This window comes from Conger conger, chromosome 14, assembly GCF_963514075.1.
Source record: "Conger conger chromosome 14, fConCon1.1, whole genome shotgun sequence".
Classification (NCBI taxonomy): domain Eukaryota; kingdom Metazoa; phylum Chordata; class Actinopteri; order Anguilliformes; family Congridae; genus Conger; species Conger conger.
This window is the reverse complement of record NC_083773.1, coordinates 28,518,263-28,543,511: the sequence shown is the minus strand read 5'-3', so window position 1 is coordinate 28,543,511 and position 25,249 is coordinate 28,518,263. Positions and strand designations below refer to the sequence as shown.

Sequence of the window (25,249 nt, the reverse complement as noted above, 5' to 3'; positions counted from 1 at the left end):
TGTCTGTTTATTACTGTGATACTGTGTAAAACTGTGATAAGCAGTATGCATGCAAACAATGAACAAACCACAGTGGCTGTAACTGCTTGAACTTGCAGAGTTTGCGGCATTGTGATTCTGGTTATCAGGCAGTGATGAGTGTTTAAGCTGCTTTTTAATAGCAACTATTATCTGTACCCACTCATATCATTTTAATTATAATATTTGTGCTGAGAGTAGCCTACTAAAACCAAACGTGTGTCATGCAGAAGTAGCTGAATTATATACATATTCACATGCTTTGTGGGCAGACAACTGAAAGAAAGGCAGTGTGTGGCTGTGTGTTAGTTCCTGTCATATTGTTTACATTCGACTATCTAGTTATAGCAAGCAATTTTGGCCATTTCTGGGGGTTAAAAATACCACCAGAAATTGAATGCTTGAGTACTTGTTAGCAAAGAAAGTCTGTGTGTTTTCACTTTGTAGCTCTGATTTACTTATATATTTCTTGGATGACTTTTCTTATGGGTCACAGAGGACCACTTGGCCAACTCGGCTGCATCTAGAATCTTGATTTCCCTGACTTGATCATTCGACATACGGTGTTCATATGGGAGTTTCTGGTGAGAAACTCGAATAGAACGTAAATCTGACAGCACCTGAAAGCAGGGTCACATAGTAAAAAAACACCATTTTGATATGCAAGCCATATATGACCCATCACCCAGAATATCTCAATACATGCAGTAATTCATGTTATTAAAAGTGTGTCGAACGGAGTAGCACATAATTATTTACAATCAATACCCTAATCAATATTTTAATCCCAAGATTACTCTTCCAAATCAGAATTATTACTATGCTTATAGGGCTATGTGGAGCAGCTGTTGATCAGTGTCTTGGATACTGGCTGTTAATTGGCCATTGAGAGCAGCTGTGGTGCATTTTCTCTCGTCCAATCAGGGTGACGACACTCTTCCTGTTTGTATTAAATGAGGCAGGAATTGACCTATATCGGTTCACTTTCTGATCCTGTCATCTCTCGTGAGGCTCCTCATGTTCCGAGCTTTATTTTGGCTTGGAATACAGCTGGCCTTTTAGGACTTCTTGGTTGAGATATCAATTGCTTTAGTTGTCAAACCTATGGAGGATAAGCTAGCGATTTGCAAAGTGTTCTATTTACTTCATTCCTGGTCCTGGAGAGCCAGTTTTTGTTGTTACTCAGCACTCAATTGATGAATGAAAGCAGTTGATTACAGTTAACTCACTTCACCTGGTTTCTTGGGTCTGAATTGGTTGCTGCTTCGTAAAAGGCAAAAACAAAAACCAGCAGACCCCGAATGAAGATCACCGATGCTGTGTCACCTACGCCCGGGCGACAAGCAGGTCTAGACTTGGCTAATCATTGCAAGTCTATAATATTTACTTTAATTAATATACCATGTTTCTATTGAAATCAAGAACCATGATTAAATTGAAAGTCACAGTGTAGTTCACATTGCTCTATCTTATACCTGGATATTTACCCTGATTTTGTTTCCAACATATTTTTTAAGATCAATGTAAGATTTGCAGTGATTTGCCATGATTATTGCAAAATGGAACTATAATTGTAACCCCACGCTGAAATTAACATTTATCTCCCACAGGATAGTAATCATAATACTATTCCCAAATAGGATATTTACCTCAATGTAAGATGATTTATCATGATTCTGTTTCTAAATGAATCATGGTTACATTCTCACATTGTGATTCATATGATTCTGTTCCCAGTCAGGATATTTGGATTTATCTAGGTGGGGTCAAGGGTTTCTTCCAACTGTGGGGCCCCAGATAAAGAATTAGAATGAATCATGGTTAAAGAAGCCACTGATATCCTTAATTTGTTTATATTAATTAAATTAAAGAATGTTTTATATTGTTTATTTCATTCATCCTTACTGGATTTAAATATATATATATTTAGAAGACATTGGTATAATAATTATATTATTACTTTACGGCTGAAAATACGAGTGGCTAGCACATCTAGACTTGGCTAACTACAGCATAAGATCACTGGAATGGAAGTTGCATTGATATCAGGGAAAATGAAACGATGGATAACTTCTCTTGAAACCACTCAATAATAAAGACACTGCATGTCAGCAATGGACCCAACAGCTGACCCGATACTGGATCCTAGTTGGTGAAATCCAATGTGCTGACTGAGCCTGTCTGCAGTCACAATCAAGAACCCTAAAATTCCCCATTCACTTGCGATAGACTGTTTTTAATCTCACAAAGCTAAAAACGAACAAAAGACAAAAAACATGAAAGTGCCAAGTTGGCTCGAATTGCTGCAAGTTTATTAAACAAACAATAAACTCCTAACAAAACTCATTCCAAGTCAGTGTAATCCAAACACGCTGACAATGTGAATGGGCCTCACGAGTTTCGGAAGAGTTTGAACTGATTTTGAAATGTGAAATTTGTCATTTCAGTTTTGTAAGGGAAGTGAGGTTGCAAATCGTGGCAAACCCTCTTTTACTGAGGAATGTCCAATGAAAAGCAATTTGCTGTCCACAAGCATAACCTCTGGCACTGCAAGTTACTGAAACATAGGTTAAGACTCTGGTCATTGAAAGCCGGAAATGATTCAGTCAAACCCATTGGCATGTTTTCTGTGGGATAGGAAACTATTCCATTCAACAAGTATTGTGTGTGCGTGTGTGTGTGCGCGCGCGCGCGAGTGCGTGTGTGTGTGTGTGTGTGTGTGTCTGCGCATGTGTGTGTGTTCTGACAGTATGAGGACAGGATTGCACTAGGCCAGTAGTTTCTGAGATATTTTATTAGGTTGTGAATTCTGTTCATGGGAAGCTTAAAGAAGGAATTCTCTTGTAAACCCTGTACTGGGGAAAATAAAATGAGAGGGGTAACACTTAACCATAATTGCCCGGAGAGTGAAATACTGTTATGACCAAAAAAGAGCAGAATGCTTTATTCAATTATAGCAATGAAAAGATCTTAAGAGGAACAAAGACAAAATAAGCATGCCCTGTTAAACCTAAAAAGGAAGTTATTAAAGTAATTTCTGGCAGAAAGTATGAAATATAAAGAGGGAAAAGGTACATATGTACTTGGTTGAACTGGAGATTGGGAAGAGGGAAATTCAATTACACAGTAAACAGTAAAGCACTTCCACCATGGTTTGTGTGATGTCCATGGTGAGTTACCATTTGCACATCCAACATTTTTGCTCTCAACCTGAAGTAACTTCAAATGTAATTTTCAATAGTGACTGATATATAAATGCATATATCAAATGTTTTTTTTAAACGTATTTCTGTTATAGGTGTCTCGGTGGCGCAGCCTGTAGAGCACTGACTGCATGCTCATTGCGAGCCGCGACGTCGGCGGTTCGAATCTGACTGTCCGACATTTGTCGCATGTCTTCCCCTCTCTCTCGCGCCCGTTCTTCCTGTCTCTCTATACTATATACTGTCCAATAAAGCTGAAAAAGGCCTAAAAAATATCTTAAAAAAAAAAAAAAAGTATTTCTGTTATTATTAGAGGTTAAAGTACACAGTTCTGAAACCTTATTGTAATTGTGTTGGATTGGGTGAGATTATATTTATTATTTGGGGTCCAAGTACTGAACATAAAAAATAACCATAATGTTTTTGCTGGGATTATTAGAGGTCCAAGCACCAAAGGTCAGACCTTCCCTGAGAGCTGCTGTCTGTGATGGAGAGAAACATGGCACCTCATGGCTGTGACATAGAGGACCCAGGACTTCAGTTCAATTCCATTTCATTTACACAACACTCTTTCAAAACGGTGTTTTCATAACACAGCTTCACAGAGAGCCAGGCGAAGCTTTGGGTGACGGTGGCAAGGAAGAACTCCCTGGCTCTTAAGAGGAAGGCACCTTGAGTAGAACATGATACGAGAGAGATCATTTTCTACTGGCTGTGCTATGGGAAACTTGTGGATGTAATGGGTGCACTGTAAATGTAATTAATTAATTTAAATTGTTATAATGACCTCACCAAAATAAATAGAGGGAAAATCATTTGTCCATTCATATCTGGGGAGAGGACCAGGTATGGCCAGATCATAAAAATTATCCAGTTATTTCAATCTACTGTAGGTGGACAATTCCAATGACTAAGGAAGAATGTGTCTTAGATGCAGTGGATACAGAGAGCACACATACCAAAGTTCAAGCCAAATAGGTTGCCCAGTTTGTGGGCAACTGATAGGATTGAAGTGTTTGCCCAAGAATGCTGAATGCTAAACTACAGCTGTTTGCAAAGGCTTCAAAAGTGTGCTTTGGTCTACAGTTTTAAGGGCAGCCAGGAGCCACAGTGACTGCATTTGCACAGGGCCCAGAATTTTGTGTTACACCCTACAAGGGGACACTAGTTACAGATGAGTTACAATGAGTACACGTTCAGACTCATCACAGTTCTGGAAACTATACCTGAAGAAAATAGGTCGAGATAAGCTGAATGGCCCATTCTCATTGTTGAACCTCACATTCTTATATTTAAAATTGTCCTGCACTGTCCTGTCACCTGGTACATATGTACATGCTTAATTAAAAATCCACCACGATATTACATGCATTCCTTATCCTCTCTGGCTTCCCTTCTAGGCACTGCACGCAAGTTCTCAGCAGTCCAATCTGGGTAACTACGGGTAAAATAAGTCAAATGTAAGAAAAGCCTCAGTTGTTGGCTACATCCATACAGTACCAGGAGAGTGTGACAGTGGAATCCAAGGAGGACTCGCGGACAGCCGAAATCAATCAGAGGGCTCGGCCCAGGCGAGCGGGCTGGAGCTGCCTTTTCATCTGGCCGTAACCCGCTGCACTGATGTGTCCTCGGTGTCAGATCACATCTGAAACCGCTGTTATGCTCCTCTTCCTCCCCGAGCCGCTGATCGAGCTGCTCTTATCAGTGAACCCACTCCAAGGCTTTGTCCTTTCTGAATCATGGTGAGTTATTGATGTTGGTCGCATCTGGCCCGGGTTTCAGGAATTTATAGTCCATATTATATGCAATACAGATGATCCTGGCTATTATCCCATTTCTTAATATCACATCCTGCTTTAGAACGTTTACGAGACCAACTTGTCATGGGTTTCAAGGTTAAACAAATCCAGTTAAGACTGCAACCCACCCAACACCCTTAGTTTGACTGGGGAAACGCCAGAGATAACTATTAGAGTATTGTATTGTGACACGTGTACGTGTGTGTGTGCGGGTGTGTGTGTACATGCACGCGTGTGTGCGTGTATTTGTGTGTGTGTGTGTGTACATGTCCATGTGTAAGTGTGTGCATGCGTGTGTGCATGTGCATGTGTGTGTACATGCGCATGGCTGTGTATGTGTGTACATGTGCATGTACGTGTGCATTTGTGTGTGTGTTTGTGTGTACATGCGCATGGCTGTGTATGTGTGTACATGTTCGTGTACGTGTGTGTACATGTGTGTGTATGTTTATGTGTGTGTGTGTGTCTACATGTGTGTATGTTTGTATATGTGTGTATGTGTGTGTACATGTGTGTGTGTGTACATGTATGTGTATGTTTGTGTGTGTGTTTGTGTGTGTGTATGTTTGTGTGTTTGTTTGTTTGTTTGTGTGTGTGTGTGTGTACATGTGTGTGTATGTTTGTGTGTGTGTGTACATGTGTGTGTATGTTTGTGTGTGTGTGTGTGTCTACATGTGTGTATATTTGTATGTGTGTGTGTATGTGTGTGTACATTTGTGTGTATGTTTGTGTGTGTGTGTGTACATGTATGTGTATGTTTGTGTGTGTGTGTGTTTGTGTGTGTGTACATGTGTGTATGTTTGTATGTGTGTGTATATGTGTGTGTATGTTTGTGTGTGTGTGTGTGTGTACATGTATGTGTATGTTTGTGTGTGTGTGTTTGTGTGTGTACACGTGTGTATGTTTGTGTGTATGTTTCTTTGTGTGTGTGTGTGTGTGTATGTGTGTGTGTGTACATGTGTGTGTATGTTTGTGTGTGTGTGTGTGTGTGTGTGTATGTTTGTGTGTGTGTGTGTGTGTGTACATGAGTGTGTATGTGTGTGTGTGTTTGTGTACATGTGTGTATGTTTGTGTGTGCGTATGTGTGTGTATGTGTACATGTGTGTGTATGTGTGTGTGTACATGTGTGTGTATGTGTGTGTGTGTTTGTGTACATGTGTGTGTATGTGTATGTTTGTGTGTGTGTGTGTGTGTGTGTGTGTGCGCGCCTGCGCTCAGTGGAGGTGACGTGTGCAGGGGACAGGGTTTGTGGGCTAACAGCGGTCCAGGAGGCCGTGTCGTAGTGCCTTGCAGATATTCTGCTTCCTCAGAATTTGCCTGAGAGGAAAGTGGAGGAATAAAGGCGCACACATCTTGAATCAGTAGAGGAACAGATGGATGCTCTGACTTTAAAAATCCTTTTGAAAAAGGCTGCTTCAAAATGATTTCCCAGCAACTTCCGCAAAAGCAGAACAAAGGCCACAGATATTTAAGCAATATCCATTGCAATTTACTGTTTTATTTACAAACTGAAACACATGTCTCTGGACATTTTCTTTCTTCTTTTTGTTCCTCTTTCCCCCTGTCTTTTCTCCACATTTTTTTCTCTCCCTTTGATACATCAGGCGGGATAATTTTTAACCCTTTCAGTGGCCCAACTGCCAGTGACTGTAGGTTTTTTTTTTATTTATCTTGTACTCTGTATTGTATTATTGGATTTTTTTGTTGCTCTTTTCAGTTGGGCCATCAGAAATGCAAGGTTGGTGTTCCACAGGAGATATCATAAGCCCTTTTCATTTTCAACTCCAGATCTAAACCAGCGTGATGATAAATGTATTATTGTTATGCACTTAGATTTTGAAGCAGTGTTTTCATTGACACATGCCTTCTTGGCCAGGTCTGTGTTGTAAATCAGAATCACTTTTACCTGGTTAAATGAAGGTTAAATGAATAAAAACAAAAAATACAGTTGAACTCAATAGGCAGGAACAAATTACACTGGAATGCAAAGTTCCAAAATCCTGAGATATCGAAATACATTGCTTTATATTTGTAAGCTTTGGAATCTATTAATTCTATAAATTCATTTTTAGAAGAATAAAGCATAGTTTAAGTTTTTGCTTAATTAGACAACATACTTTTGAATAAATGTGGCAATTCTGAAGACTGTCATACACAGCACTGAAAGCTCACTGTGTGAAAATGTAGACTCTGCCCTCCTGCCAACACTGCTCAGAAAGACCCTTATTTATCAAGCGCGAGTGCTTGTCTTCAGTGAAACTGCCGGCCCTATATTTCACACAATGTACTCATCAGCGACGTGATGATGGTTTCTGTGGCAGTTTCCCCACTGAGAAAGCAAAGCACGTCCCTCAGGCCTATACACAGTATGTCCTTAATGATGTGTATTTTTCTTTTCTCATTCCAACTATATTTATTGACATGACATTGCACAACCAAGTTTTGCTGATTTCAAAACTTAAGAGGGTTTACTGGCCAATGTGGAATGTGTTCTGATTGTTAATCATGCAAAACAAATTAGAAGAGGTTAAACCACTTAATTGTTTGCTCAGCTGAGTGGCATACCTCATTTCAGTTGAGGGTGATCTTGTTGGAAAAGTAATGGGCCAGTTACATGGGTTAGATTCTGCTCCCTCTGTTTCACGGCTATTGCTTTTCAGGGCAGTGCAAAAGCCATTGCAGTGTTTTTGTTCCTATCAGAAGGGCACTTTGCACCTCCAGAGCCCAACCTGGATGTCCCTCAGAAGGGGGACACAGGGGGTGACCGTGGTGTGAGACCGCGGGCTGGGACAGATCCCCAGGCCCCAAGCTTAAAATCCGTAACTGGAGCCATCGCAGGATATGGGCTAAATTACACATGAAAGCAGGGACATTTTAGGGAAGCTTGCGCACCAAATATTATGATAAATTATGGCCTAATATAAGGAGATAAGCCTGGAGCAAACTGAAATAACACAGGTTAGCACGCATCATAAAAGGAAATTTAAAAGTTGGACTTTTTTGTCTTGGCCAAAATATCTTAAGGCTTTTTTTTTTCAATCCTGAAGATGCCCCCACCCTTTTTTTCTTTCTCTGTTGTGACATTGCATTAAAGCACAGCACACTTTGCTGCTATCTGTCATAAGCAGGCATTTGTGGAGACACACAAGGCCCGTATCACTGAGCCTCAGCCGTGTGTTTTGCTTCCTGCTTAGTTCATCACACCAGAAGCACTGTTAATGTGAAACTCATAATGTGGCAATGTGTATCTTATCAGTTCAACAGCCAGACCTTTTATATACCCTCATGCCACGTCCATACCAGACTGTACCAAATGTGTGTGAGTGTGTGTTTGTGCCTGTGCATGTGTGTTTGTGTGTGTGTGCCTGCACATGTGTATGTATGTGTGTGTGTGTGTGTGTGTTGTGTGCCTGCACATGTGTGTTTTGTATGTGTGTGTATGTGTGCCTGCGCATATGTGTGTAAATACACTGGTGCCATTTTCTGGAGGTAGTGAGTTCCATGCAAAAAAAGAACTTAATGTAGGTGGTTAATAGATTTTAAAACATAGTATATGATGTTCTGTCAGCATTAATACTCCACAATTACTACATAAATTAGATGTTTAAACAGATTTCTTATCAGGCTTATGAAGTCTGCTAATAAACCAATGGTCTGTTCCTACTTCTAACCAATCATGACCTCATATAAGTAAGGCTTCTGTTGTAGGCATTGACTCAGTACAATTGCAATTCACAATTAAGTCACTTAGAGATACTTTTAGCCAAAGGTGCATTTAACATGGTTAGAACATCACCACTAGATGTAGAGATAAGTAAAGCTATAAACAAAATCAGTGTTGTCATAGAGATTGTTTCCACAAAACCTTCAAAGCAAAGGGAGAGCGGGGTTAGGGGCATTATTAAATTAACCATTAACTGAGGTTTAGTCTGAAAAGGTGGGTTTTCAGTCTCTGGAGGAAACCAGCCAGAAATTCTGCCTTTCTGTCCGGGTGGGGAAGGTCATTCCACCACCGGGGGCCAATATCCAAGGCAACACATAACCCCTGCAACAGAGCACTGTGGTGTGTTAGGAGACCTACTATACTATCACATGTAATATATGTATACTATACTTTCACATGTAAAAGTAACAGCTGTGACACTTGTTCCCAGGAATAAAAAGAACCCTGTTCTGCTCTTATCGATCACTCTGGGTTATCGTGGCTGTCACTGTGTACTAACCCCAGCCATCATCACCACCAGCCTCTTTGATTGCATTCCCCCTCCTGGCAGAATATCCCACAGGAAGTGCTTTTCCACGCAGGGAAATCACTGCCAGATGTGTGCGCGCGTCTAGCCACTCTGGGAGGAGGAGGAGGAGGACGAGTGTGGGTGAAGGAAGGGGGCATAAACCTAAAGCTGGCCGAGGACCTTCTATTATTGACGTGTTTGTTTTTCTGCAGACCGTATATATACCACTTTCAGGTTGATTGTAGGATTGCATAAATAAAAATCTTTTAAAAATTAAAAATTAGAATAAAATAATAATAATCATCATCATCATCGTAATAATAATAATGATAGTCAAATGAAATAAGACACGCATTAAAGCATGTCCTGAATACATTTTAATATAGAAATAAAAAAACTACATTTCTCAAACAATTTTATAAAAGAACATGCAGAACAGAACAGAACATTACTCCCTACAGGAGTAACACAGCAAATTTGTCACACAGCTGAAATCACATAGCAAGTGTATCGCACAGCTGAAATCACACAGATAGTGTGTCACACAGCTGGAATCATGCAGCAAGTGTGTCACGCAGATGAAATCATGCAGCAAGTGTGTCATACAGTACAAATCACACAGGAAATTTGTCGTACAGTAGGATTCACAGAGAGAATTTGTCATCCAGCAGAAATCGCACCGCAAATACTTGTCATACTGTAGAAATCATACAGTAAATCATTTTATTTCTACTCTCGTGTTCTCCTTTGGTGTTCGTTTCAGGGTCTGATAGGATCACACCATTAACAGCCCTTTTGTTGGTTGAGTGACACAATTCCTAACTACATTATTCTGGCCTGTGATGCTTTCATTAACAGAATACAGTATGCTTGTTTTGTGACACGCAGTCGCATTGGCTACGTGCCCTGAGTTTGTCTAATCATTTCAGCAGTTGATCTGTTTTTTGGGCATTGTTTTCGATAAACTTTTAATTCTCCTTTTCTTCTTCTTGCTTTGGTCTTTATTGGCTAGGTCTATTGAGCCCAGTGTTGTGTTTGAAATTCTGTGGCCTGCCTTCAGGACCTACGACCCGTTAACTGCTGAAATGTTTTGGAATGTGTGCTCACCTAATGAAAGTCCCAGGCTCAATATAAATTATTTTTCTGTTTTCAAGAATTTCGTTTCTCCTTGAGGTCCAGCCTCATTTCCTATTTCTGAAATAGCGCAATGCGTTTGTTTTTAGTAGTTGCAAAAAATAAATACATTCACTTCTCTATTTCTGGCTTCCAGTCAAGCATTAGTTTTTATCCGCATTAGAGTTCTATGGAATAAAAAGAAAGCAGATACACTCAGGTACATAAACACAAACCAGGGAAGCACAACACAGTAGTGCGCTCCCCTTCCAGTTGTGTCTCATTGCACCATTCGATCAAAACCATATTCATATTCCATATTCATTATGCGCCATCAGTTGTGTCTTTTTCTCATTTCATTTAAGGCAAGATGTAGGTCTGCACTTTCATGCCTCCTTTTCTGCAGAAAGGAGTTTGCCTTAATTTAAAAAATAGGAAGAATGTATAAGAGTGAGCGTGAGTGTTAGTGAAGCATTATGTCACGCCTTTGACAGAGAAATGAAATGAACAACATCAATGAGAGTCCGCCCGAGGAGATCAAACGGCCTCTGCGTCCTGCATCTGGTTCTGCTTGGATGACCTTTTTTCTCTTTTTTTTCTTCCTCTCTTTTCTGCATCACTCTTTTTCGGTCCTCTCTCCCCTCTGGTATGAGGGACGGCCCTTCATATTTTTTCCCTTAGATAGTCTTCCATGTTTTCCGCGATAGTGGCCCTGTTGCACGCAAACGTGCAGCAAGCAAGATGGCCGCCACTCCGGAATGTTCCCCTTTCTGTGTCACCACACCCGGCCCGGGATCCCACTCAGTGAGACATCACAACAGACACTCAAGAGCCCTGACCACTTCTGCCTTCTGCATCCTACAGTATTATCACCCACACTGCACTGAACTCACCACAATGTCTCAGCCCCTGACTTTAAAATGCATCTACTGTATCATGTGCACTTTTTCTGGTTGTGCGTGGACATGCATGTCTGAGTGTGTGTGAGTGTTTTTTAGAGAGAGACACAGAGCGAGAGGGAGAATTCATTTGTTGTGCACATGTGTGTGTCTGAGTGTTTATGAATGCGTATAAGTTTGTTTGTGTGTGAGTATGTATGTGTTGTGTGCATGCATGTCTGTGTGAGTGTGCATGAGCATGTGTGTGATTGTGTGTGTGCTGGTGCATGTGAATGTGTGTGTGTGTGTGTGTGTGTGTCAGTGTGTGTGAGCGTGTATGTCCGTCTGCATGTTATTCCAGTATTTCTCAGGGTTGTTATGTCAGAATATATCCTCTCAAGCATGCCAGGTATTCAGATAAGAAGACACCTATCCATTACTGTAACTTAGGCAATAACAATATCTCCAGGGTATTTTAATATGACACAAGACATTGTGAATGAAGTGTGGCCATTTGAATTGGCCTGTGGGTCCATGATTGATTAAATTAATGTTATTATAATGTTGCTGTTGTTTATTTGCTTGAGCCATGTCGTCACAAGGCATTTTGCCATGATTGTCACATATAAATAGTCAGATAAGCTACAGATGCTGCTGTGGCATCAGGAAGAATGTGTGGACTCTGCTATTTAAAACCGAGATGTGTTACACAACCAACAATGGGCTTTTTTACCAGACTGCAACCATAGGACTTTGCCCTCATCCTTCATTTGCTGATTTAACCATCTACGCTTTAGGACTACGACAATGTGTTATTTGATCACCGCAGTTTGAATGCCATTTAAATGAGAAAATTCAAATGCATGGCTTATGACATTTTATTGCAGATTAAATGAGGAGCGGCCATGGATCGAATGCAGTATGGGAAGTCAAATGATAACTGGTTGATAACATGCAGGTCGGAGGACCCAGCTGTATAGAGTCAGTGTACTGTAGTTGTTGCCTGGATAAGTACCTTAGACACAATTCAAGTGTAAATGGTGATTGCTCATGAGGCAAGATACCTGCTCTGCTCTAAGTATCTCCCAATCCTGAGCCATCAGGAGCCTCTGTCCCCTGTCCTATCTCAGGACCAGGCCAGGAGCTGTGCGACCAGAACTGGTCAGATATTACAGCTGTGTGTTTAGGATTTATTTCAACAACAACAGTAACTACAACAACAACAGCTCACACAGACAAACACACTCACACACACACACAAACTCCCACATATAAATGTTCATGTGCTCCCATTGAAATGCAAACATGCACTGTCTCATATACCCAAATTGAATTATTATTAATTTAAATAACTATGTATAATTGAACTGCAACATTATAAATAAAAAAGTTTTTTTTGAGCGGTGGTGATCAGTATGTGGCTGTCAATTTGTAAATTTGATGTGAGCATTTTTACTGTTCATTGATCAGCTTATGTTCAAATGAGACTGTCGAAACACATTCAGTTCATGAAGAAGTGAGAATACGTCATCAATGCTTGTGGATATACAGGAAATAAAACTACACTAAAGTTTGACTGCTGTGAAATGGCAGAAGCTACTGGAAGGTTCCACCTCTCTTTCTGTTTGATTCACTGGCTTCTTACTGTGCGTTGTCCTCTGCTCCACACACTGTGATCAAAGTAAAGGTTCTCCACTGCAGCCTGGCACACACAAGCAGCTAAAAACCTTCTGGATGTTTATTCTTCTTATTTTTGTGCTATTTCTGTGTGTTTATAACTCAGGTTGATCGCTTAAATTGCCCAATCCCTTATGAAGGTATTTCAAGGTCAATCAAAAGCTGCTTCACTTTTTCACAATGTTTTTATTACCAAGGTTTTTAAAGATATGGATGTGAGGGCTCTTTGTACATAATTAACAGTATTGTTAGAGGTGTACAGTATTATTAGTTATACAATTTTGGGATTACTATGAAAAAAATAAGTAATTTTAAATAGCCCCTATTTCCATTTTTCTTTCAAATGGAAATAGGGTACAAATATAATTGCTGAAAAATAATTTCATGTCTTTCTTCATCTGATGTAATGAAAATGTTACACTGCTCAAGGTAATTTATTTTAGGATATGTTTTATGGAGAAAATATTTTGTATTGGATTAAACTAGCCTTGTTCTCAATGGTGACTGCTGTGTGTTTACATTCGGTTTTACTGCTTAAGTTCACACATCTTTCTGCTCCACGTTTCCAGAGTTAAATTCAGGGACAAAAACAAATTTGAGCAACACATGCTGATTATCTGATAAACATAGCTGAACCCGCAGCACTTTTGCTGTTATTTCCTCCATTTTAGAGCGCCATGTGTCAACATAAATATTTGTAATGCTTAACTGTTCCCTTTTCAAGATATGAGCAACACAGAAACAAGAAAAACAGGAAACATTTCAAATCTGAAAATGATTTTATAAGTGTACCCAGCACATGTGTGTTGAGGCTTAAAATAGAGACCAGCTTTACATACATAAATCCTCTCCAGGAAGTGTATGATTCTAGAATATTCCAGAAAATCTTTCAAAATGGCACCCCTTTCTTTGAAATCTTCTCGCTCTGAAAATATAAATAATCTAGAATTGTTGAATCTAAAAATCTTTCTACATTTAATTCCATGTCTTTGAACATGTATTTTGTGTGTTAACTGTGTACTGTCATATTAAGGCACTCATAGAACAAAGTTGATATTTTATAACGCTGAACGATATACTGCCTGATGTATTACTACTGCTACTATATTTATATTTGTATCTCTGTACCATATACAACATTCATGCACTAAATGTGTGTGCATTCCCATCTGGACTTGCTTACTGTACTATATTCAGAAAAGCTGTTGGTAGGGACTGTCACATTTTTTGCTTTTCTATGTTGTATGGTGAAATACTTTTTATTTGGAAAAGATGTATTTTCCTGATCAAAAAACTTGCACATTTCAGTATACACATGATTAAGAAGGTCACATGACATCATACCATAGGTCACATTGCAATTAACGTAGACTGTTTTACATATTGCTCTTGTTGGAAAATGAATAATTCTTGACATTTTTTAATATTGATATGTTGAGACAGACATGTACTTTTTTTTGTAGACATCAGATAACTAACAAACTTTATTTGCGTCAGTTACACATTTTTTTTATTTTAATGTTTATGTTTATGTATTTAGCAAAGAACAATCCTACTGTCCAAAACACCACATAAAATCCCATAAAATAGTGACAATATTGATAACTACAGTGCACAAATAGCAAATGTACAAATCGCTCTCCTCTCGGCCTTCTTTCTGCCTTTCTCTTTCTCTAATAATATAAACACATCTGAATTATTATTTCATACCGTAAAATATTAAGCTCAGAAATGGAAAAGGATACCGTCTCGTTCTACCGTTCATGCAACTTACGTGCGATTACATTCAAAGCTCTCCTCTGAACTGAAGCCATTATGGATGTTATTTATCGTAGTGAGGGACCGTGAATTGAAACCTTAAATCTTTGGATTGCATTTCACCCTTTAAGCCAATTCTCCAGGTTGTAGCTTTGGTAGAAAGGCGCACGTCCGCGTTAGGAAGAACATGTGCCAGGACACCGTAGGGCATGGCCACCATAATTAGCGGTCCTCTCACCTCCCAATGCGTGGGTCACTGGGTCAGCAGGGGTTCAGGGTCGCCACACTGACCTTCTTCCCACAGAGCCAGCTCTCGCAAGGCAGGCGGTGTGACCCGAAAACTAGGGCATTCTGCCGATTAGCTGACGACTAAATGTTTACAGTGAGAAATGTAAAAACGCAATAGGGAATTTTGTATTTACATGTAAGGGACCTAATGAACATTTTGAATAATATATTTAAAATAATAAAATAATTAATATGTCTAGTGCATATTACCTGGAATGTTTCTATACATGTTGACCCCATTCATACTTCCAGCATTAAGCAGATGCAATTGTATGCCATTGTATGCAATTTGAATGCTGGCAGTTTATTACTTAACAATGTCAGAATTAACAGTGTTTATTATTCAACTTAATTTGTTCCTTGTTTTTTCTTTTTAAATTTTTTGTTGTTGCTACATTCATTATTTTCAGTGCTTTGACAGTGTGAACTTACAATGTAATAGCAATAGAACATTTAAAATGGAAGAAATAGAACAAAACCAGAGAGAGAAAGAGAGTGGCCATATCACTTTTTCTGTACCGATTCATTTATTTAAGTGTAAAATACCAGGGGAAGGTGCAACGGCTAGGGCGGGGGATGGATGTTGGACTGCTTCGGGGAGAAATCTGGAACCTATAAACTTCAGACAACTTCTGTAAAAGCTTTTGCCGGGCCTCCGCCGATTGGTCGTCCCGGAGGCCCGCCCCCTTCCCGCCGTCGTCCAACCCCATGCGGTTCGCGCAGCCCCGGAGCCCAGCGCAGCCAATGGCCGAGCCCGGCCGGTGACGGCCGCGGCGGTGTGGTTATAAGAGCAGCCGACGTGGACACGGAGGGAACAGACGCCTGCGGCCGCGGTCTCCAGCTGAGAGAGGGACTGCGCTCTCACTGCGCTCAAGCCCATGCCTGGATCTCCTGCCTTACAGCTCCCCTGGACGCTTTCATACCTGTCCCATCGCGCTGCCTACAGGAGTATCCCCAAACTTCCTACGAACTGAACTTATGAGGGCGTGTCTCTGCGTCAGCGTGCGAGCCAGAGCCAGTTAGAGGGACGGGTGAGCCCGGACGAGACATGAGAGAGGAGCTCTCCCAGGCCGAGTCGCCCGAGGGGGGGCTGGCTGCCAGCGAGGAGGACCTGGAGCTCGGCCCCAAGAGGCCCGGGGTCAACGGGCGCAAGCGGGTGCCCTGCCCCAAAAAGGACAGCAGCGTCCGGGCCGTGGAGGGACGGCCGGGGAGCCCCGGCGGCCTGGCGGCGTCGGGGCCCAAACGGCCCAAGAGGAGCCCCCCCGCGGCGGGGATGGAGGTCGTGCCAGGGCCCGAGCTGCCCTTTGAGGACCTGCACAGCCAGCGCGTCATCGCCAACGTGCGGGAGCGGCAGCGCACGCAGTCCCTGAACGACGCCTTCTCCTCGCTGCGCAAGATCATCCCCACGCTGCCCTCAGACAAGCTCAGCAAGATCCAGATCCTCAAGCTGGCCTCGCGCTACATCGACTTCCTGTACCAGGTGCTGCAGAGCGACCAGATGGACAGCAAGCTGGCCAGCTGCAACTACCTGGCGCACGAGAGACTCAGCTACGCCTTCTCGGTCTGGAGGATGGAGGGGGCCTGGGCAATGTCCGCCTCCCACTAGCCCTCACCCCTTTAAACCTCACCCTCCACCCCATTCCTCCACCCTGACTCCACCTTTGCTCCATCCCCAACTCACCTCCGCCTGTCTGCTTTACACCCCACCCTCAGCTCAACCCAAAAACCCCAACAACGTCCTCTCTCCTACCTTCCCCCTGACCCCATCCTTATGCTATCATCCTTCCACCTTCTCCTGGACTCTTACTCCACCCTTACCCTCATTCAGCCCACACTCTCACGCCCACCCGCTACATTTACTCCATCCGCACTCCACCCTAAGCCTAACAGTTACCCATTCCTCTCTCTTACCTTTACCTCCACTCCTACCTCTATACCCCCTCTTTTACCTTTTCATCCCAATACTTACCTGCAGCTCTCCCTTACCTTTACCCCCACCCCCACCTCTACACCCCCTCTTTCACCTCCACCCTAAACCCAACACTCACCTGCGCCTCTTCCTTACCTTTACCTCCACCCATGCCTCTACGCCCTCCGACTCTAACCTCCACCCTAAACCCAACACTTACCTGCACCTCTCACTTACCTTTACCTCTACCCCTGCCTCTATACCCTCCCTCACCTCCACCCTAAACCCAACACTTTCCTGCGCCTCTTCCTTACCTTTACCTCCACCCCTGCCTCTACACCCTCCAACTCTCAGCCCCATCCTAATCTCCAGCCTCAGCTCCACTCTGCCTCAGAAGCTGAGTGGCCCAGCAACAGGTATTTATCTTTGATATGTCTGATACGCACACATAATACTGTCAATTTCTCCTCCATAATTCCTCTTTTCCAAAACCGTCACTGCTTTCATAGCGCCATCATCATTTAATATTCATTCTGTTTCAGTAAATCATTGTTTTGGATGCACATCATAATTGTATGGCAAGGTAATTGAATTATTGATTATAATGTGGTCTGCTGGGATTATCAGGGATTATCAGAGAATGTTTTCAAGTGTCAATATATAATTTTAACCAAGATTTAATCAAATACAATGGGATTTTAGAAGCTTGTTCTGAACCAGAGGTGTTGCTAACAGACAGAGCTCAATGTGTGCTGCATGTGTGCAGAATAAATCATACATCTGAAGAAGTGCTCAAGACACTAGTCTGGGATGAGCACGATGGTTGCTGTCAAAAAAGATGGTGCGTCAAGCTCCTTCTAATCCTCTGAAGATATGCTATATATAACGTTTACTTATGTCGGGAGTGTTGGCGATTTAAGGTGCTTTAGGTTCTCTGCCCTAATGTCAAGGAGAACTCTATTATTACTGCAGAGCGATATAACATATGTACATTTGGACATACGTACATACATACATAAAACATTGATTTATAAAGAGAAATGAGCCGCAAACAAATATAAATATACCTGTAAATATGAATATAGATTTACCTGAATGTGCAGGGCTAGAAAAACATAATAATGCAGAGTAGTCTCAACAATAATACAACTCTAGACAGGTATTATCTTTGTGATGAATTAAAGATTTACAACCATTTGTTTACTTTATTGAGCTACTATATATAAAAAAAAAACACCAAAATTGAGTTGAAAATATTTCATTATAAATGTACACCTTTAAAATTTATGTCCATTGACCACATTGTTAAAGAGCAAATACGTGTCTACCTCTGAATAAAATAAATAAATTAAGAACATATGAAACAATTTCTCTTTGGAAAATCACAAATTTAAATCAAGTTCACTGCTTTTTCCATATTTATTTTTCCATATTGTTTAATTAATCTGAGATAGTTTGACAAGGAATAATGTTTAATGCGAATAATTATTTTTCAAATATGATGTGGTAATCCATTACCATTTATGTTCAATGTATTTATTTTATGATTATATATTTCATCATCACTGGGCTGGATTCAATCATCATGAATTCTTACTTTTGATAAAAAAATAAATGAAAGCTGTTTTCTTAAAAAACAAAGTCTGAGAGTTACATGGGTTCATTTTTGGTGTTTGCTGAAAGAATTATGCTAACCACACATTTAATTAAATCCAAGCCCAATTCTAAGTCTTAAACATTCATCATATTATCGTCCCGGTAATAAATATTTATTGCTCTTTAATTGAACATATCTCTTTAATCTGGAAAATGAAAGGTTCAAATCATTGAATGCTTGAAAGTAAGTATTTCTGCTTTGCCTGAACAGTGTAATGTGAGATGGACAAATAGGAAAACTAGGATGTTTATAAGTTGGTCAAAAGTTGCAGACGACTTTTGTGTCAGGAACAGATGAAAAGGAAAAGAGAAAGCTTTGGATAAAGGAAAAAAGTACTGTTCATTTATTCCTCCTCTAGAGGAGTGGCGCAGTTGTTCCTCGTTGTCACTCGGGTTTGTGGTTTTTAAGTTCCGGTGGCCAGAGGAGCAGTTCGGTCATAAGACACAACACACAGATATCACAGATATGTAACACACACACTCAGTGCAGCGTGTTGCTGTTAACTGCTGTAATCTCTCTGCGAAAGCAGAGCAATTAAAGTATATGTGTTGCTTCTCCAGAGTGGACGTTTTCCTGCTTGGCAGTATTTTAGTATTTTCAGTGACTCTTACTCACACCAAGAGAATAATCTGAGGGGTAAGGCAACATGGGCTAGGTGAGGTATTTAAGATAAAAGCCCCCCTCCCAAAAAAAAAACCCAAAAAGCCTGCCCTCTGTGCAGGATCTGGTGTCCAGTGTCGTGCAGTCAGGGTCTACAGGGCCCAGACATTCAGGAACCTTTAGATTGGAAACAGTTGTGAGGCATTAGGAATGTATGTGTGTAGAGAGCACACTCAGCCCCCTGAGTGTGTGTGTGTGTGTGTATTCATGTGTGTGTCTGCCTGTGTGCGTATATATAAGTGCATGTGTACGAGTTTGTGTGTGAGTATGTATGTGACCGAGTTTGTGTGTGTGTGTGCGTGTGACCGAGTTTGTGTGTGTGTGTGTGTGTGTGTGACCGAGTTTGTGTGTGTGTGTGCGTGCGTGTGTGTGTGTATGTGTGCGTCTGTGTGTGTGTGCGTGTGCGTGTGTATGTGTGTGTGTGCGTGCGTGTATGTGTGTGTGCGTGTATTTGGGATGTGGTTATGAGCAGTGACAGGACTAGGTTCAAACAGGCTGTCAGTCAGGTTCATAATACAGACAGAAGGCTGATGGTGAAAGTTCACTTTTAAACCTGCAGTCACTCACTAATTAAATCAAACTACTGAAGAATGAGCAGCGCAGGATGGGGGAGTCAGGAGGACTGCACACAGGGTCATTTCCTTACTCAACATAGGTGCAGCAAGAATCTGTCTCTTTTATCTATCTCTCTGTCTCTCAGTGAAGGTGGGATATTCAGTCAGAAAGTTCTTTAAACATTGTATTTTCACTCTTCTTTTGAGTGAGAAAGATATGTTGATTATTAGTTATTAGCTCACCTGCTTTAAGGAGAAACAATACTAAAACCAGCTGCTATGCACTGGCTGACCAATCCCAACAGACATGTACAGGAGACCATTATTTTTTTCTTTGTTTAAGAGGGGCAAAACGCAAGAGGTTTATTTCAGTTCAATTCAGGTTTTTCCAGTTTCTTTGCCATTAATTGATAAGATAAATGAGCCATTTCAAAATCAAGCACTAAATGTGCATTTTCTCGCTTTGTTTGCTTTCACTGTTTAAATCAGCGTGGAGGCCTGTTGCGCTGTGTTTTTCCGGCAGCAGGGTTTGCGTGCCGAGAAGCGGGAGGGAATTGCTGAGATTGGGGCAGGCCTGTTTGGCCTGGCAGGAGAGCCACGGAGCACTCGGGTCTGTTTGTCATCCAAGCTGGTTGTCATGGCATTCCCCCAGACCCACTGCCTGTCGATGGCTTCTGCGTGTTCCCAGGTTTTAGACCTGAGGTGATCTCCGAGGTGCTCTCTTTCAACGGGCCACAGAAAAATAACATGGCTCTGACATGTACACAGCATGGCACTCATGCCCAGTGAAGCCTGGAGAAAGTCAGCAGGTCTGACATGTGAAAGAACAGGCTGGAGAGCATGTCAGTACCGCAGTGTGCCAGAACAAGCTCTGTCAAGTACAGTGACAAGCTATTCAATACGGAAAGTACATTGTAGTTCACATTCTCTACATGAAAGATCGAGTAGGACTTCAAGAAATATTCTGTTTTGTCATTTGTTTAAATTACTGAATGAGAATTTTACATATGAAAAGTCAATTCTGATATACAATGGCTCACTGCCAATAAATATGCAATGCACAAGTGTACACTCCATGCGCACGCACTGTGTGTTTGCCAGCATGTGTGTATGTCTGTGAGTTCTTGTGTGTGTTCATATGTATGCCCATTGAGCGTACGTGTGTGTGTGCATGTGTGTGTGCGTGTGTGCATACGTGATATGGCATATTTTAATATAGTTTTTGTTGATATTTATATTTGTTGTACTGCTACAAAATCCTGCTTGCTTTTCTCTGATTTCTTCTCTTTTGCGTTCTGTGGGAAAAGTCGGGCTGTTGATTTGTGAATGAAATTGGCTGGAATGCAATTTAACCGGAGTAGAATTTAGTTAATGGAAACCCAGGAAGTATGGGAGATCTACCTGATAAAATAATGCCTGTAGCCATTTAAATTCCTCTGTTGAACTGTAGCACTATCAAACACCATCTCTTGTCTATTACTCTGATACTGCAATGTGCTGAAGAGAGAAATGTTTCAAGAAAAATGATAAAATCTGACTCTGACATTTGTCAGAAGTGCATTTAAAAATGTATGCAGTTTTTTTCATTCCATTGCATTCAGGTGCAAAATACAAAGCAGATGGTGGTTTGCACTGAAACAAGATTACCTTTTTTTGTCTTTCTGTACTCAGTATAATTTGATATAAATTTTCTCACTCAGGAATATCTGTGAAAGGGAAGAGGCTAAGCATAGGGCAGTAGCTAGCCTTGCTGTGGTGTTGGGCCACACAGACGTCAGCGATCATCCATCAGCCTGACCTGGATGACCTGTCCTGTGTTTTCAAATTAAAGCTGTTTGTACTGAAATAAAATAACACTTGATAATTGTCAACAAAATACATCATAAAAGTGCCTCCAAACTTGAGCTTATTTTAGCTTGAGCAATGGGCAGTACTATATGTATATACTAAATATTGAGAATTCAAGGTCAGATGTAAGTTATTTCAACACCTGATTATGTAGCTTTATTTCTGTGAGTGACTTGAGTTATCAAAACCAGTCATCAATTTTGTATTATTGAGTCAAATTTAAATTACTTCTATGCACATACTCATGATTCTAAAATAATATGTTTAAATAATACTGTTCATAGAGTTATGAGCTGTGTGTTGTGCTTGCTCTGACATTACAGTGGTTGGTGGTGTGTTTTCAATATTTTTGAGTGAAAAAACCTCTTCTGTGTTATTGCACACATTTAATAGTGTATTGTGATGTTATCCAGTTATCTACTGACTAATTGTATAATTATGAGTAAAATGAGCACTATTGTGCTGACATCTGAAGCAGTTACTTGGACTTGGATCTTACTTGGCAGGAAGGAAACTCTTCTGTTGTATGTAAAAACCTTTATGTAATCAACGCCGTTGGCTTCAATAAACAAGCCAGCACCCCCTCAAAATGGCAGAAATCCCATGGTGCATTACCCCACCGTGTATTACTCAACCCTATATTCTGACACTGAACGACCGACATAAAAAAGGAAAAATGAAATGGAAATAAAATAATGGATTTTATTCATTCATAATTCTGCATTGTTCACATAGGAATTCAGAAATCACTGAATGATGGTAATTAGAATAAAGAAACTGTAATGATTTAAACCATTGATTGAATGGCGCCGATTTAAATTTAAATAAAACTCCCTGTTGTCACATGAATTAATGCAGTTTGTGTAAATTACAGAGACTCAGTGAAGAACAGACCCTTTTGGTGTTCAAACACTTTGACATAGCATGAATAACCAGGAGAGCTGCTCTAGACTGCAGGCAAAGTGGTATGCATCAATTAGCTGAAAGACCTGAGAATACAACATTAAGACCTGAGAATAAAATCATTAGGTTTCTTGTGTTAATAATAAAGTTTTTATTTATTTAATAAATGTTAAATCAGGTTTAAACAAATTGTCATAATGAAAATAAATAACTACACCCTCTTGTCACAGTCAAGAGAGAAGCAGCTGTGCTGTTCAGGAAGCTTTTTTAAAATTCAAATTTGAAGCCTGTCAAAGAAACCAAGCCTTGACTTTAGTTAGCGGTTTCAGAAAAAATAAAATAGAGAGAAAAAATATCAGAGCTACCATGGGCTTGAGGTCTGCGGTTGACCAGAGTGTAAAATTTGGTCAGAGCGCACTCGTTCCTCGAGAATGCAGGGCAAGGCAGAGATAGACTGTTCTGGAAGGACTGATTAACCATAATCCAAACTGACAGTCTCGTGCAGGATGAATGACATCTGTTTAAAGTCAGCAGGACTGACACACTAAACAAGCTGAGGCATGTGTCAGTGCTGCAGCGTTTCAGTGGATGTGATCATGTGTGCCACATCTCATCGTATTACTGACCTTCGTCTTCGAGCTGCACAGCCGACAGACTTGTGCCTGTTTGGCAAGGAACAGAAGGCCATATGAAAAAGAGCAATTTTCTAAAATGGCGTGTTCTTTTTTTTTTTTTACTTCAGCTCACGGAGTTAGCACAGGCCTGTCACCTCTCTGCTCGACATCCAATAGGAAATAGGATCTTATGGCTAGAGGTGCGTGGTGGGTGCTGTGGAGAGTGGTGGGGTGAGTTCATGCAGGTTACGTCTTCTCAAAGCAAGAGAAAACAAGCCATTACTGCCATTAGAAGGTAATTACAATGTAATTACATCCACCCCACCTGATGCTAGAAAACCACAATAATTTTCATTGGACTTCTTTTAGGATATTGACTCATTAATGCTAATGAGTGCAAGGAGGGAAAAATCTAAGGAGTGGGGAGATTAAGTGCTAAGAACTTGTTAAAATTCACATTGTTCTTGTTAGGTCTACACAGTAAAATGTTCAATGTTAATTCAACTCTAACAGATTACATATGGTCCAATAGGATCGTATGTGCCATAAGCACTGGGTTTCATGAAGAAACATTAAAAAATGGCTCATATCTTTTGTCTGCTCAGAAGCGGAGAAGAAAATGGAACCCAGCTCCATTTTTCTTCCACTGGAATTGAAATGGGCATGTTGTGTGAGCCAATCAGAGGACGAGGAAGACACACAGAGCACAAAACACGCCCAGCAAATAAACCAATAGGCTGCATCTCTAAAAGGCAGAGATATGGTGGCCCCATGTGGGTGCCGAACTTCAGAAGAAATACGAATGTGCAGTTAGTATTGCACAAAGAGTGATTGCAAAATACTAAGTTATTTTGTCGCTTTTATTTTCACTAGGCTTGTGTGCAGAAAATGTACACACTGAGTGTAATGTTGTGCAATTCACATACTGTAAGCTGCATTGTGACTAATAATTGTCCTGTCCTTCTCTCATCTTCCCTGAAGCACCGTGTCATGAGACCACTCCAGTCCGAAAAAAGAGGAACCTTCCATGTGCGGAACGGTGCCCCCCCCCTTCCCCTCCCTCCCTCCAGTGCTCACGGATGTGAACCCAGCCGGGATAGGAAACTGGACCCATCACGGTGGCTCAATTCTCTGGGCTCTCTTGATGAACTAGCCTTTCGACTGCCTGTTTGTGAGAATAACCAGGAGACTGGAGGCCTTAGCAGTTTTAATAAGCTGTGTGAGGGGCACCGGTACGGACCAGCCCTCTGAAAAACTGGACAAGACGGACCTGTAAAAAAGACTGAATATTGAGCGGGGACACTGGTGTATGTGTCCTCCCATGAGAAAGTTTGACTGCAGCCAGCCTGTGCATTTTTATTCAGACTCTCATGAAGCCTTTAAATGAATTGTAATGAATTAAAGCGCATATAATTCACTGTGGGAGGTTGATTTTGCTAGTGAATGTTTACAGCAGTATTTTGGGATGCGTGTCAGTGCTATTGAGTGAAATCAACCCCCGAGATCAACGCTAGAACACTGACTATTGACTGCTCTTGTGTAATGCATGTGTTAATAAGTGGGTTTTGTACAGTGCTTTCTATTTAAATCCAATGAAAGGTAAATGGGAAGTTTCCAAGACATCTATATTAAACTAGCATCTGTAATAAAAAGGTTTGTAATCATCGCTTTTGAAGGTTTTATCAGCATATGATACCAACTACAGACAGAAGAATTTATCCTCAGCTCCAAACTCCCAGGCCTGGCAGTGTATTTAATCACACATACTGTATCATCCCTATGTCGAAGACCTTTCAGGTTTGAAACTGGGATAAATAATTAGCCATCTATGTTCTGTTTCTACTCTCTAGCAAGGTGTTTTTCTACCTTTGTTAGCATCAGTGACATTGTCTGATTCTCCTCATTTGAAGACCATTTGTGCTCGTAATACTGTGCTCAATTTACTGTAATGAGGATCAATTTAGGACCAGTTAACAGCCATCTCTAGGACAAGTGAACATTTTGGATTATGGATATGTGTTGACCTTTCCCCTAAAATCACAAGACTTCATTTCATTACTTGTTCCTGGTTCCCAAACATTTTTACAGCCATTCTGTGCTGTCTTCATTGAATGGAACTTCCACCAACAAGCAGTAGG

General features: G+C 40.9%; 1 protein-coding gene across 1 annotated transcript; it reads left to right on the top strand.

The window, feature by feature from the left end:
- Window positions 1–15,805: 15,805 nt before the first annotated feature.
- Window positions 15,806–24,743, top strand: LOC133110725 (twist-related protein 2-like). Its single transcript, XM_061220998.1, has 2 exons — window positions 15,806–17,291; window positions 24,093–24,743. The coding sequence occupies exon 1, from the start codon at window positions 16,015–16,017 to the stop codon at window positions 16,570–16,572; it is 558 nt and encodes a 185-aa protein (XP_061076982.1). The 5' UTR covers window positions 15,806–16,014; the 3' UTR covers window positions 16,573–17,291; window positions 24,093–24,743.
- Window positions 24,744–25,249: the final 506 nt, after the last annotated feature.

Bases quoted from the DNA above. Each gene is read 5' to 3' on its own strand.
- LOC133110725 (XM_061220998.1), top strand. From the start codon at position 16,015: ATGAGAGAGGAGCTCTCCCAGGCCGAGTCGCCCGAGGGGGGGCTGGCT.